A 13,305-nucleotide genomic window follows, 5' to 3' on the forward strand; every position below is an offset into this window, starting at 1 on the left:
GAGCATCGTTCCCTGAGTTAGGTGAGCAGCTAAGCACCCCCGGAGTGTTTAGGAATGCACCCTCCTTCTGGGGGTGAGGCTGGGGGCCAAAGATGGAGGAAACCCTCAGATGACAAGGAGCTCCCTCGGGAACCGTTACCGACTATTTTTAGGGGTTGTACTTGTTTTCTAAAGGTCTTGGTTATTTGGTGTCTTAGTTCTGACAGATGTGCTGTGGTTACACAAGATGTTAGCAATGTGGACAGCTGGGTGTGGATATGGGCGTTGAGGGCGGGAACGCGAGACAACCTCTGTGGCATTTCTGACAATCTAAAATTATTCTAAAATAAAATGTTTATTAAAAAAACATGCACTCTCACAAGTAGACCAAGTAAAGGAAAATAAACAAGATTTTTCTCCCCCCACCTAAAAATATCTTTGTAGAGAAATAACCTGAAATGTACATATTTCCAGATGAAATAAGGTGTCTAGACCACGCTGTCTGAGGAGTGGAGACGGCCCTTCTGGCTTCTTTCCACTTGAGGCTGGAAATGTCTCCATAAGAAATTGTTAAAAAGCAGTCTGTTTCTGGGGTGGGGCAGGGACAGGGGCCGGCCTGGGGCCCCGCTGTCAGTCTGTGACCTGGTGAGAGATCGTACCTGTCAGACTCTCCACTGTCCCCATTCAAGACTCGGGGACAAGGAGGGTGGCTCTGGGTGGCAGCCTTAAGGGACCGGAGAATGCCCAGGCCAGATGGGGCCCCCGGAGTGGCAGCTATGGAAGGATATTGCTCCCAGACTTGATAGTGGGCAGTAACAGGACCTCCGTGCCCATGGGGAGGAGACTGACCCCCAGCCAGCACAGGGGGTGAGCTGGGGGACCTGAGAGCTCAGACATCCCTGCATGGCCTCTTGGGGAGCATGCACTCAAGGCCCTGGAGTCTGGGTTCCACTGGTCCCACACCTACCCGTCAGCGACCTGGGCCAGTGAGTGCCCTGCCAGCCCTGAGGCCGACTTGAGATGGCCGACGTGGGGCCTGTCTCGTTTGGGGCTCAGCGTCAGCCCAGGGACCGAGGTCTGGCAACACCTGCCGGGTCCCCTGGGCTCTGAAAACCCCCTAGCAGCCCCTCCAGTGTGTCAGTGCCACAGGCCCACCTGTCTGGGCATGCCCTCAGCGTTCCCAGGTAGGCTCCGCAGGGAAGTGGGACCTGTTCATGCAGGGAAGGGGGGGGCGCCCTGCGAGGACCAGGCCCCGCCAGGGGAGGCTGCCTGCTCTGCACAAGCCCTCTCTGGTTCGTGGGGCTCCAGGAGGGGGCCCGGCCATCACCGCCGGTAGCGGTAGCGTTTGAAGTGGAACCAGAGCTGGAAGATGCCGTTGGCGAACTGGCAGCGGAAGCCGTGGCGGTGCGAATACTCCCACTCGCGGTTGACGATCTTGAAGGCGATGTCCTCGTAGGGTGGCCCGGCATGGAAGCGGAGCGTGGCGAAGTCCTTATTGTCGGCGCAGGCCTCTAGGAAGTACTCGGGCGTGGAGCGCTTGTCGATGAGATCAGGGTAGAAGATGTTGAACTTGTAGCCCTGCACGATCTTGGGTGGTGGGTTGTCGAAGTCATAGTGCGTCTGGTTGTACTTGTTCCACTCGAAGCCGGTGTGCACACGGTTGAAGAAGCGCGGCTTGCGCGGCCGGTACTTGTCCGCCCACAGGTAGGCCTTGCCGGTCAGGGGCATCTCCACGCTGAACTGGGCCTCGTCCTGGCCCATGCCTTCCTTGGCTCGCCGGAAGAAGATGTCCTCTGCACTCTCGCTGGCGTCGCCTGCAGGGGGTGAGGTGGGGGGCACGTTACCTGGGACCCCGGACACCCCCCTCCAGTCCCCCTGCCTGTCACACTCCCCGCTCCTGGCCTGCCTGCCCTGCGCCCCCTGTCCTCCAAGTGGGCACCAAACACCACATGTCCCCTGCCGAGTTGCCCTAAGGGCCTGGTAGTTAAAAGGCCCGCATGGAGACCTTGGATCCAGTCTCCCCGCGGCAGTTTCTCCTCTGTACCAGGGACGATGGCCACCCTGGGAGGCCCAGGCCCTGGCCCACGGCCATGTAAGGAGCTCAGAGCAGAGCCGGGCACTGGAGGTAAACACCACCGTCCCCGGGTCCTTTGGACAAATGAGCGACCAAGTGAACAAAGGGACACTCAGGAGAGCTGGAGGAGGAGGATCCAAGCGGGTTCAAGGACAACGCCCCCTTCTCTGCTGGGAAGCTCCAGCCTTGCCCACCCCATAAACAGGGAAGCCCCACCCACACCGCGCACCTGTGACTTGAAGCTGCTGCCGCGACAGCTGCAGGCGCTGCAGGTCTTCGTCCGGCTCCAGCACGTGGGCATCCAGCGGCAGCTCATGCGCCGTGAGTAGCCGCGGGCTGTACTTGCCGGCGTCGTAGTCGTCCAGGCTCTGCTGGATCAGGTCCTCCTCCATGAGCACCGCCTCCCCGTCCCCCTCGCCCTCCACTGGCATGGTCCCTTCAGCTTCCGGCTCTGCGGGGCCGCCCTCCGAGGGCCCAGGTGGGGTGGGGGCTGGGTCCTCAGGCTCCAGGCTGCAGAGAGGGCTGGGCTGAGCAGGGCCGGCGTAGGGAGAGGGTCTTGGGGAGCGGGGACAGATAGGCCAGGACTTACCTGTGGCCAGGAGATGGCGGCTCCTGCTTGAGGATGGGGAATAGCGGCTCGCTCTCCACGCCCTGCTCCTGCTTCAGCTTGTACAGCTTCTGCCGCAGCACATCCTGGTGCCGCTCCCGGAGCCTGGAGGGCAGGCCAGGCAGTCATCCGGAAGCCCTATGGGGAAGGCCCCTACCCAAGATTTCTCATGACCCCCAATTTGCACCAAGGACCAGGTTGAGGGCAACAAGGGGCTGCAGCACAGACAGACACCGGGAGGGGGCAGGTTCCTGCCCTGGGCTGGAAAAGGACCACGGACTGGTGAGAAAGAGGATAAATTTAGAAGTGATTGCATTCCATGGCAGACAGGAACTGTGTTTACACGATGGTCCCAAGCATGCAGAACATTCAAACACTGGGAGCGTGGAGCCTATGGATGGGGGAGGCAGTGGCCTCTGGGGCTTCCCGTGATATCTACTGACCCAGAAAACAAAGATCAAGTGCTCAGTGGAGGCTGTAAGGAAGGTGGAAAGGTGGCTGGGAGCTGGTGGGGGGGGGTCCCAGGGAGGCCCCACTCGCTTACCTGGCACGTGCCATGTGGGCCCGCAGCTGTTGCAGCAGGCTTTCCCAGTAGCCCATGTCCAGGTTGGGGCCCCCAGCCCGGATCTTGCCCTCGATGCCTTGGAAAATGACCTGCAGCTGGCTGTATGTCTTCCCCTTGAAGACTGACTGCACGTCGGAACTGACTGAGGCGTTGACCCCCTCTCGCCGCTCACCTGCAGTGGGGCGGGGGTGGCTCGGGTAAGGGCTGGGCCCAGGCCCTAACCCCTCAAATCTGAGAGGCCCCAGATAGCGAGGCAAAGGCTGACTGACCCCTGTCCCTCACACTAGCTGGCTTCCTTGTGTGGCTCATCAGACAGCGAGCTGTGTACCCTCCAGCCCAGCCCCAGGGCCTCTGCACATGCCATGCGAGCTTCCCACCAGCAGTAAGTTCTTCCCCATGAAGCTGGCCTCCTAGATCCCAGCCATCCTTAGTCCTGAGACAATGTCCCATCTGCCGAGAGGCTTTCCACAATCACCAGCCTACTCCCTTGGCCTAAGGGCCTAACTCTCAGTTTCCCAAGGGTGGGGACCTCCAGCTGCTGTTTGCTTAGCACTGTGCTGGGCTGGGTGAATGTAGGGCAGGCAACCAGCTCGTGTTCCCTGCTTAAAAGCTGGCTTCTCCAACCCCTGCCAGTGGACAGAGGGTCAGTTAATCAGACAGGGTCAAGAAGAACCCGAGTCCCTTCAGCCAACCAACGTGGGACTCTGCAACCAGCAGTTGGGCTCCCAAGCAGCACTGGCTTCAGTGGGACCTGTAGGACCAGCAGCCTGACTGTGGTCTCTCACAGGTGCAAACATATCACGGGACCAAAACTGAATCTGGCAGCAGCCTTCACACCTAGCCAGGCAGGACTGTGTCCTACACTGACCCAGACATAAGCCAGGGGCTTATGTCTCAACATCTGCTTGTTGAGACAGATGGAGCCACCAGTGAAAACTTAACAATCCATTGAAGCCACAGGCGCTAAGCCACCGTCTAAAGGACCTAAGGGGGCTTTAACAGGGTGGGGAACTGGGGAGGCCACACGAGTCGGAGGACCCACTTTCTCCTGCACACCCTACTGTATAGTGAGGATTCCCCAGCTACAAAGAGAGAAGGGGAGGTGATGGGAGGGGAAAAGGAAAAAAAAAAGGAGGACTTTCCTGAAGGTCCAGGGATTAAGACTCTGCCTCCACGACAGTGGGTACAAGTTCAACCCCCAGGTGGGCAAGTTCCACATGCAGTGCGCCCGGGGGTGGGGCAACAGGAAAGAAAAAAGAAAAGAGAAGGAAAAGAAGGAAGGAAAGGAAAGGGCTGGTTCAACTGGAAAGGGGGAAGGCTGCCATCCTCAGGGCTCTGGGAACAGGGGGGTCACACCTCTCAGCTCCCCTCTTCTCTCGGAAATCAGGCCCAAAGTAAACAAACACACTTGTTCTCCGAGGACACCTGGAGCCACCTGGGGCCCCAACCACAACACGCAGGGGGAAAGGGGACAGAGGGGCCACTGAGGCGGTGGGGATGGGGGAGGGGCCACGGGCCAGGCACTCGGGGAGCTCTGGAAACGGGGCTGGGGTACGGGACTGGGGACAGACACTTGGCACAATGTCCCTTCACTTTCCTGCAGCCTTGGGGCGGGCTGTGCTTCAGAAGGAAAACGCCCAGAGCTGAGCTCCAGCCCCAGCCCTGCAAACACCAGCGAGGGGAGAGGAAATGCTTCCTGACATGTGGGACACCAACAATTTCCTGCCCCGCTCCAGAAGTTACTGGAGGGTGTGGGGCCAAGATGCAGAAAAGAGCCGTGGGGTCCCAGAAAGCAGGGCTCCACTGCTGGTGTGAAGGCAGGAAGCCCCAGAAGGGTGGTGGCGGACAACCCCACCCTCAGGGGAACAGGGAGGAAGGGCCCAGGGAGGGGGGCAGTGAGCCAGATGGGAGCCCTCCAGGTGTCTGCCCCCTGGGGAGTGAAGCGGAAGGTGGGGTCATCGGTGAAAAATCCCCCATGCCTTCCACAGTCCTAAGCTGAGGCGTCAGCTCCATAAAGGTGGATGCTGTTTTGAATGTTTTGACTGTGTGCTCACTTCTCTTCTGGCAACCCTCCGGGAGGTTGTCCCCTGCGCACAGGAAGGACACCCACGCTCTAGGGAGGCTGCTGACCACCCCTGCTGGCCGAGCTACTCGCTTGCTGGCCTGGGTGTGCCCCCAGAGCCATGCCCCAGGCTGTCATCCAGTCCAAGGGCCTTGCGGCACCTCTCAACCAGCACCTCTGCCAACCAAGTAGGTGTTTCTGGACGTTTCTGTTGTTTCGGGGTTTTTTTGGTCGTACCGTGAGGGTTGTGTGAGCTTAGTTTCCCGACCAGGGACAGAACCCGGGGCCTGCAGCAGTGGGAACGCCGGGCCCTAACTGCTGTGCAGCCGTGGAAGTCCTCTGGACACACACTGCTGATGGCAGAGCCCCTTCCTTTCTCTGGGACTCACTACAGGATGCGCCCTGAGAGGAGGGCTGAGAGAAATACAACTCCACTTTTGAAGATAAAGGATGCTCCTCCTCTTCCTAAGAGGAAGGAAACGGCCCCGACCACCCCGTCTGAGCAGCATGTACACAGGCTCAGGGGACAGAGGGCGCCTGTCCCTCAGCCGCTGTGGGTGGGCAGCGAGATATGGGGCTGAGAGCTTAGCGACACAGGCTCAAGGCCCCCAGGAGCTGGATGCCGTTAAAGCCAGTGGCTTCAAGGGGCAGGGGCGGCAGGGCTCCTGTGATTGCTGACAAGCTTTTATAACACTGGCTCTCAACCAGAGTTGAACCTGCTTCCTTCCAGGGGACACTGGGCCACATAGGGAACATCTGTGATTGTCACGACTGGGAGCTCTTGGCAGTGAGTGGGTGGGGGCAGGGAGGCTGTCCACACCCCACAGGGCCCAGGACAGGCCCACAGGAAATGGTTTGGGCCCAGATGTCAGCAGTGCTGTGGGGGGAGACACTGCTTTAGAGCTTGTCCTCTTTGCAATTATATGCATGTAATCATTTTGAAGAGAAGAAAAGCAATTTAAAAGGAACACAGATTTTCTTAGTGGTTCAGTGGTTAAGACTTGGAGCTTCCACTGCAAGGGGCATGAGTTTGATCCCTGGTCAGGGAACTAAGACCTCACAAAACATATGGCATGGCCAGAAAAACACCCAAAACAAGAAAAAAGCCCTCCACACAACACAGGTTCCTACCAAGTAGAGCTGGGTCCTGTTCTCACTCAAACAGATTGAGCCTCCAGTGAAAACTTAACACCCAAACAGAAGAGTCCCACTGGTGTTGATACCACAGAACCCAAGTGCTAGGTGATTACTTAAAGGGTGAGACTCCCCCCCCAACCAGAAGAGCCCCTCGCTTAGCACCAGCTGCTCCTGATGACTTGCAGAGAGGCCTGATGAGGCTGTGGCTACCCCACGGGGGAGGCAGAGACTTGCAGAGAATCGGGTCTTCTGTGGAGCCACCTGACCTGCTCCTACCAGACCCAGAGGTGCGACACTGCTGGCCTGGCCCACATTACCTGGCCCCTTCCCCGAGGCCTCTAGCTTTCGGAGCTTGGAGATCTCATCCTCTGTAATGATCGTCATGTCCCTCCAGAAGTCTGCGTTCTTGCCCTGCTCGAGTTCCATGTAGACCTGGAGAAGGGGGCACAGATGGTGTGAGGGCACGGCTGGGGCCTGGAGGTGGGGGGGGGGCACACCGCAGGGCGCACCTGGATGTCCTCTAGCAAGTCCTCCATGTCAGCCACGGTGAGGCCGTTGAGGAAGGTATAGGGCTCGTGCATCTCCACGGCCAGGTCATCGTCCTCGGCGCTGATGTACTTGGCCAGCAGGTCGATGGGCTTGGCCCGTCCGTCCCGGATGCGGATCTTGGACCTGCCAGGGAGCAGAGGGCAGAGTCAGAGCCAGGGGCACGTCCTCCCTCCTGGACCGGGAGCCAGAAGAGAAGCCCAGCCCGCTGTGGGTGGCAGTCAGGGAAGGTTTTGAGGAGGCATCAGGCCGAGAAGCAAGAAAAGTTGGAAGGCACGGGCCCTGAAAGAGGCAGAGACAGGAGCAAGGTGGGGTCTGAAGAACAATGAGTGGGCCACGAGAGAGGGGTGAAAGATCTAAAGCCTCAGTGCTGTGCATGAGGACGGGCATCAGAGGCTAACCCTGTTCCAACTCCAGAGAGCCCTGTGACCAGGGGGGTCTGAGCCCCTGGGGACTGTGGGTAGCCAGGTGAGTAGGGGCCAGGCCTGAGGCTCGCACAGCCCACATGACCTCGGACAACTCTTGACACCTCAGGAGCCTTGCTTTCCTTGTTTGTAGATGAAGCTGATGAGCAAAACGCCTCAAAGGCTGGGGACAGCCAGGGCCTAGCCAGTCAGGGCTGGTTGGTACCCTCTACTCAGCCATACGTCTGTATCACCCGCAGCACCTGGCATCATGGGGTGAGAGTGCAATGATGAAGGAAGCAGACAGAAAGTGAGTCAGGAGGGGCCCTGAGGAGGCGTGGGGTGCAAGCCTGAGGGCCAAGGGGGCATGGTGGGGAGCAAGGGTGGGTTCCACCCCCTCAGGTCCAGGAAGAGGGGGCGTCTAGGAGGAGGTGGGGCATGTCCAGGAGCAGGAGGAGGGGGTGAGCCCAAGAGCAGGAGGAGGAAGAGGAGGAAAGGCGGGTTTAGCAGGAGGAGGGGCAGGCCCAGGAGGAGGAGGGGTTGGGGAGCCCAGCACCGAAGCTTGGCCTGCTGCAGGTGGAAGTTGTCTTCCTGCTCCTCCCAGGTCTTGAAGTGCTCCGCCTCCTTCTCTCGCTGCAGCATCTCCAGCTCCTGCTCTCGCATAGCCTTCTCTCGCTCCCGCTCCAGCCGCAGCTGCTTCACCTGAGGGTGCATGCGGAGAATGAGGGGGGGACAGCAGACGACGGGGTCTCGTGGGGTCTGCCCTTATACTCTCAGCCTGTGGGGTTCCCCAAGGTTTTGGGGGGGGTACTGTTCCTGGCGCCTGGCCCCAGGAATCCATCCAGGGATGCCTGAAGCTCTGGACAGACCCTGAGGCCAAAGGGTCTTCTTCTTTCTACTAGAAAGGGAACCTTCTTTCTACTAGAGGCACAGTAGCGTTAGTGCCCAGGGCTGCTCTGGCCACCCAGCAGGGAGGGCCTTAGAATAAATCCTGGAGGCCAGCAAAGCTGAGGTACTGTCACTGCCTGAGCCTCTGGATCCAGCCATGCCTCAGGCCAATCTCCCCTGAACTTTCCAAAGAAAGCCAATCAGGTCCCCCTGGACTTAAGCCAGGGTGAGCCAGACTCACTTTCTGTCTGCTTCCCGTGGATCCCTCAGGAGGGAAGCAGGGAACCCCAGGGCGCCCCCACCTTTTGCAGTTCCAGACGGTTGTCTTCCTGGATCCTCTTGTTCCGCTCCTTCAGCTCCTTCTCCTCCAGGTGGCTGATCCCCTTCTTCTCCAGGGCCTGGAAGGGCCAACCACACGCCCACTGAGACAGACGCTTCCTCCCACCACCCTCCCTGGGAACACCCAGCACAGCCTCCCACACTTCATAACTGCTCTACCAGGTGGGGACCCACCAGGCCGAAGCACCTGCTCTGCTGATGAGGGGTGTGAGGCTGAGGGAATCGGCTGCCTGCAGGAACTGCTGCCTGCAGAATCGGCTCAGTCCACTCCAGCATCGTGGAGCTCTGTCTGCCCCGACCATGGAATCCCACCCTGCATGTGATGCTGAAACCCTGTTCTCCCATTCTGCCTGAGGTTAGGCTGGTTCTGTGGGTGGAGGGCCTGCAATTTTACACCACAGGAGAGCGTCATCAGAGGAGAAGCTGGCAGAAGCTGGTGCGCGTGCTCGTGCAGGCACACGATGTCAGTGGCAGGTACAACCTGGGCACATGCACTGGGAATGCTAAACAACATCTTTGGAAATAAGCTGTAACCAGCATATGAAGCAAAAAGGCAGAAAGGACTGGCAAGCAGCATGAGCAGGACTAAGGGCCCAGCCTGGCTGCCCGAGGCTCACCTTGTTCCAGATGAAGGTGCCCAGCAGATTGTTGTCACCAAAGGGGTTGTCGGTGTTGGTATAACCCATGTACTCCTCGCCCCAGCCCATCTTCTCCCGTTTCTTCCGCTCCTTGGCCTCCTTCTTGGCCAGCCTGCGTGCCCGCTTCTCCTCGGGAGTCTCGAAGGCCTTCATCAGCTCCTCCTGCTGCTTCCGTTCTTCGCGCAGCCGCAGGCGTTCCTGCAGGCTCTGTTGCTGGCTCAGGGCTGCCGCAGCTGCCTCCTGGGGACTCTGTGAGTGGTCCCTGGATGCAGAGCTGGATGCTGAGGAGCCTGGGGACCAGGAACGTTTCCGTTGCCGCCGCTGCCGGCGAGGCCATTGGCTCCGCTGCTGCTGCTGCTGCTGCTCATCACTCGAGTCAGACTGAGAGGAGCGGTTCTGGGCACGCCGGTGGGCAGGAGTGGGGCTCCGGCTCTGCCTGCCTCGCCGTGGCCACTCCTCTTCTGAATCCGACCTGTGGAGGGAACCCGAGAAGCTCTGCTTGCCGCCAGCTGGCCAGTCACCTGTCCCACTGCCACTGACTGGGCAGGCATGTGCTGGGGGCCAGGAGCTGGTCTAGGTTCTGGGAACATGGCAGTGACCCAAACACTGATGGTCCCTGCTTTTGTGGGGCTCACATCAACAAGTGTGACACTAGATGGGACCATGAGCCACTAGGATAGAGACAGTGCATTAAAGCATGCAGAGGTCAGAGAGGAGCTCGCTAAGAAGGTGACATTGGAGGAAGTGTGGGGGAGCTACGGGGAGATCTGGAGAGAGTGATGGGGCAAAGGGCACAGCAGGAGCAAAGGCCCTTGGGCAGGAATTCATTTGGCATATTTAAACAGCAGCAGGTAGGCCTGTGTGACTGGAACAGAGTGAGTGACGGGGAGAATGGGAGGGAGGGCAGGAGGGCAGGTGGCCTGGGCCAGATGGTGAGGGAACTATAAGCTCTGTCCAAGGTGTCCAGGGGGGCTTTCCTGGTAGCTCAGTTGTAAAGAATTTGCCTGCAATGCAGGAGACATGGATTTGATCCCTGGGTTGGGAAGATCCCCTGGAGAAGGAAATGGCAACCTACTCCAGTATTCTTGCCTAGAGAATTCAATGGACAGAGGAACCTGGTGGGCTACAGTCCATGGGATTGCAGAAAGAGTCAGACGGAAACTAGCAACTAAACAACAATAACAAGGTGTCCAGGGAGGGCAATGGCACCCTACTCCAGTACTCTTGCCTGGAAAATCCCATGGCTGGAGGAGCCTGATAGGCTGCAGTCCAAGGGGTCGCTAAGAGTCGGACACGACTGAGCCACTTCACTTTCACTTTTCACTTTCATGCACTGGAGAAGGAAATGGCAACCCATTCCAGTGTTCTTGCCTGGAGAATCCCAGGGACAGGGGAGCCTGGTGGGCTTCCATCTATGGGGTCGCACAGAGTCGGACACAACTGAAGCGACTTAGCAGCAGCAGGGAGGGCTTACAGAAAGAAGGCGGTGTTTACCGGCTCTATAGGACAGGCAGGAGTAACACTGGCGGGAATACAGAACCTTGACGGGGCAGGTGAGGCAGGCAGGCGAAGTATGAACCCTGGGGATAGATTCCTTAATGTTGGGGGCCTCTGAGCAACTAAACCTGTCTTTATTTTGTCCGATGCTCCACCCATTAAGCTCAACCGACAAAAAATTTACACCTTGAAAGCCAATTATTTGGCATTAAACAAAAACTACAAATTTGGTCAAATCTTCATAAATGACATTGATTTTCACGACCTATCTAGAGTGGCTGATTCTTGTGAATAACTAAAATCTTAGAAACCAATAGGTGACAATAACAATTTATTGCTACCCACAAACCACTGCTAAAATATCAACATTAGACGTTAAACCAGAGTCAGCAAACTTCTTCGGTGAAAAGCCAGATGGTCTATGACACAGTAACTCAACTCTGCTATCACAGGGCAAAAGTAGCCCATGAACAGCACATGAACTAACGGGCATAAGTTTGTTCAATAAAATTTTATTTCTAGACACCAAAACTTGAATTTCATGTAATTTTAATGTGTCATGAAGTACGACTCTTTTGTTTTTCCCATCCCACCCCCTCCTCTCGACATTTAAACATGTAAAAGCTATTCTTGGTCCACAGGCTGTAGTTTACCAAATCCTGGTTTAAACCATCTCTTTACTATTTTCACTCCTTTTATCTTCCTGGAATTCTTGGGTGACGGTGATCTTATGAGACTCAAAAGGAAAAGCCACCTTCTCAAACCTAGAGAGTGATCAGTGGATGACAGCCACCCTGGCTATGGTGTGGAGAACAGGCTGGAGGGATGGGAGACAGTGCATGCTTCCAGAGCCCCTGTGGAGATCCTGAGAGCACAGATGACAGAACTTGAATGAAAGTGGGGCAGGGACTCAGTTACAAGCTGAGCCAGCAGTAGAACCCAGCTCTGAGGGTCAACCCCTATTTCCATGCTGATTCCCTTGTGTTGGAACAGACTCAAGCAGACTCAAGCCAAGTCTGGTCAGGTGCCCCATCTCCAGAAGAAAAGGGCTGTGGGCAGATGGGAAGCTGAGCAACAAGTCCGAGGACTCAACTAAGTCCTGCCACCTGTCATCAACCGTTCTTCTCTCTCACACCCCAGGAACAAGTGTTGTCACTTTTACTTCGGAAAGCCCTTTCCAATCTACCCACTTTCTCACTGTACCTTCCCACAGCTTCCCCTCGAGAAAGTCATCATCATCTGTTGCCTGGACAACTGTTACTACGTTCCTGCTCCTTGGTGTCACTCCTGCAGTCCCGCTGAGCCCCTTCTCCAGGCGAAAACCAGTGGGAATTGTGCAAGGTAATCCAGACATCACTTCTTGATTCGCAATCCTCCACAGCTCCCTACTCCCCTCTAAATAACCCTCAAATGCTTCAACTGTACACAAGCCTGCACGATCTGGTCTCCAGCTTCCTCTCCGACCTCATCGATTCCCCAACGCCTAGCTAGCGGAGCCTCTCGCTTTCCTATCCATGCCTGATTAATTCCGACGTGCTCAGACGTCCCCTTTTTCAGGAAGCCCTCCCTGACTAGCTCGAGGGGCTTTCAGCTCCCCAAAGGCTGGAGCTGGACCTCCAGCGCGGCTCACACAGCGACCCTACCTGCGCTCCCGACTCCTCCGCCTCCGTCTGCGTCGCCCCTCGTCGTCTCGGCGACGCCGGTTTCGCCGCCCATGGCTTCCGCTCCGACTTCGGCTCCGATTCCCGCTCCGGCTCCGTTGCCTTCGACCCCTGCGACCAGCCGACCGCGAGCGCGAGCGTGTATCCCGACCCATCGGCTGGGACGGTGGCGACGGCGCTGACACAAATACCCGGGGCCTGTGCCGGGGGCCTTCCTCGCTTGTGGCGCGTGCCTGGTTGCCCCGCCCACGCCTGAGCAGAGAGATTGGAACCCATCCTGTCGCCCCATGCCGCGGGGACTTCCATCCTCCTTAACCTCTCCACTATCCTCAATGTGGCCTAAGTGATGGACTCCGGCCGGACTGTCGCCGCCAGAATTTGGGATTCGCTCTTCAGGCAATTTTAGGGGCAGGCCCAGGTGGGTCCTAGCGCCTTAGCGAATCAGAGGGGCAGTGGGCGGAGAAAATGCGAACGGGACCTGTAAGGGACGGGGCCTGGGGAGGCGGGATCAAGAAGCCGGCCCAGAGAGGAAGAGGAGCCGGCATGGGAGGGGCCTAGGAGGCGTGGTCAAGAGAAGGCGGGGTCTCTGGGGCGTGGGCAAGGAGACGTGTCTTGGGGGCGAACCCTCGCTGGACTTGAGGCGGGGAAGCCCCCAGACTGTAGGTTTAAATCCAGGCTGCTCCAGTTCAGGGGTGAGTGCTGGGATGGAGACCGAAAAGTCTTAGATGATGGGCTGACCTTCTGTGAGAGTCCTCATCATGCTACACCACTGCCAATACCTGTGTTTCTTGGATTAAGCTTTGAAAAAACACTTCCATAACGTCTTAAGTTCCTCATTAACTCACTTTATAGATTGGAAAATTGAGGCTAAGAGAGGGAAAGTCACTCCAAAACCCCGCCCCCAGTGA

General features: G+C 57.7%; 1 protein-coding gene across 1 annotated transcript; it reads right to left on the reverse strand.

Moving 5' to 3' along the window:
* Window positions 1-315: 315 nt before the first annotated feature.
* On the reverse strand, window positions 316-12,758 carry CACTIN (cactin, spliceosome C complex subunit). The gene is made up of 10 exons (XM_040241940.1): window positions 12,380-12,758; window positions 9,219-9,711; window positions 8,565-8,660; window positions 7,931-8,076; window positions 6,934-7,096; window positions 6,742-6,856; window positions 3,205-3,397; window positions 2,643-2,765; window positions 2,283-2,563; window positions 316-1,793 (listed from the first exon to the last, which is right to left on the reverse strand). Exons 1-10 carry the CDS (start codon window positions 12,550-12,552, stop codon window positions 1,303-1,305), a joined length of 2,274 nt encoding a protein of 757 aa, XP_040097874.1. The 5' UTR covers window positions 12,553-12,758; the 3' UTR covers window positions 316-1,302.
* Between the last annotated feature and the right edge of the window lie 547 nt (window positions 12,759-13,305).

Source organism: Oryx dammah, unplaced genomic scaffold, assembly GCF_014754425.2.
Source record: "Oryx dammah isolate SB20612 unplaced genomic scaffold, SCBI_Odam_1.1 HiC_scaffold_5, whole genome shotgun sequence".
In the NCBI taxonomy this organism is placed as follows: domain Eukaryota; kingdom Metazoa; phylum Chordata; class Mammalia; order Artiodactyla; family Bovidae; genus Oryx; species Oryx dammah.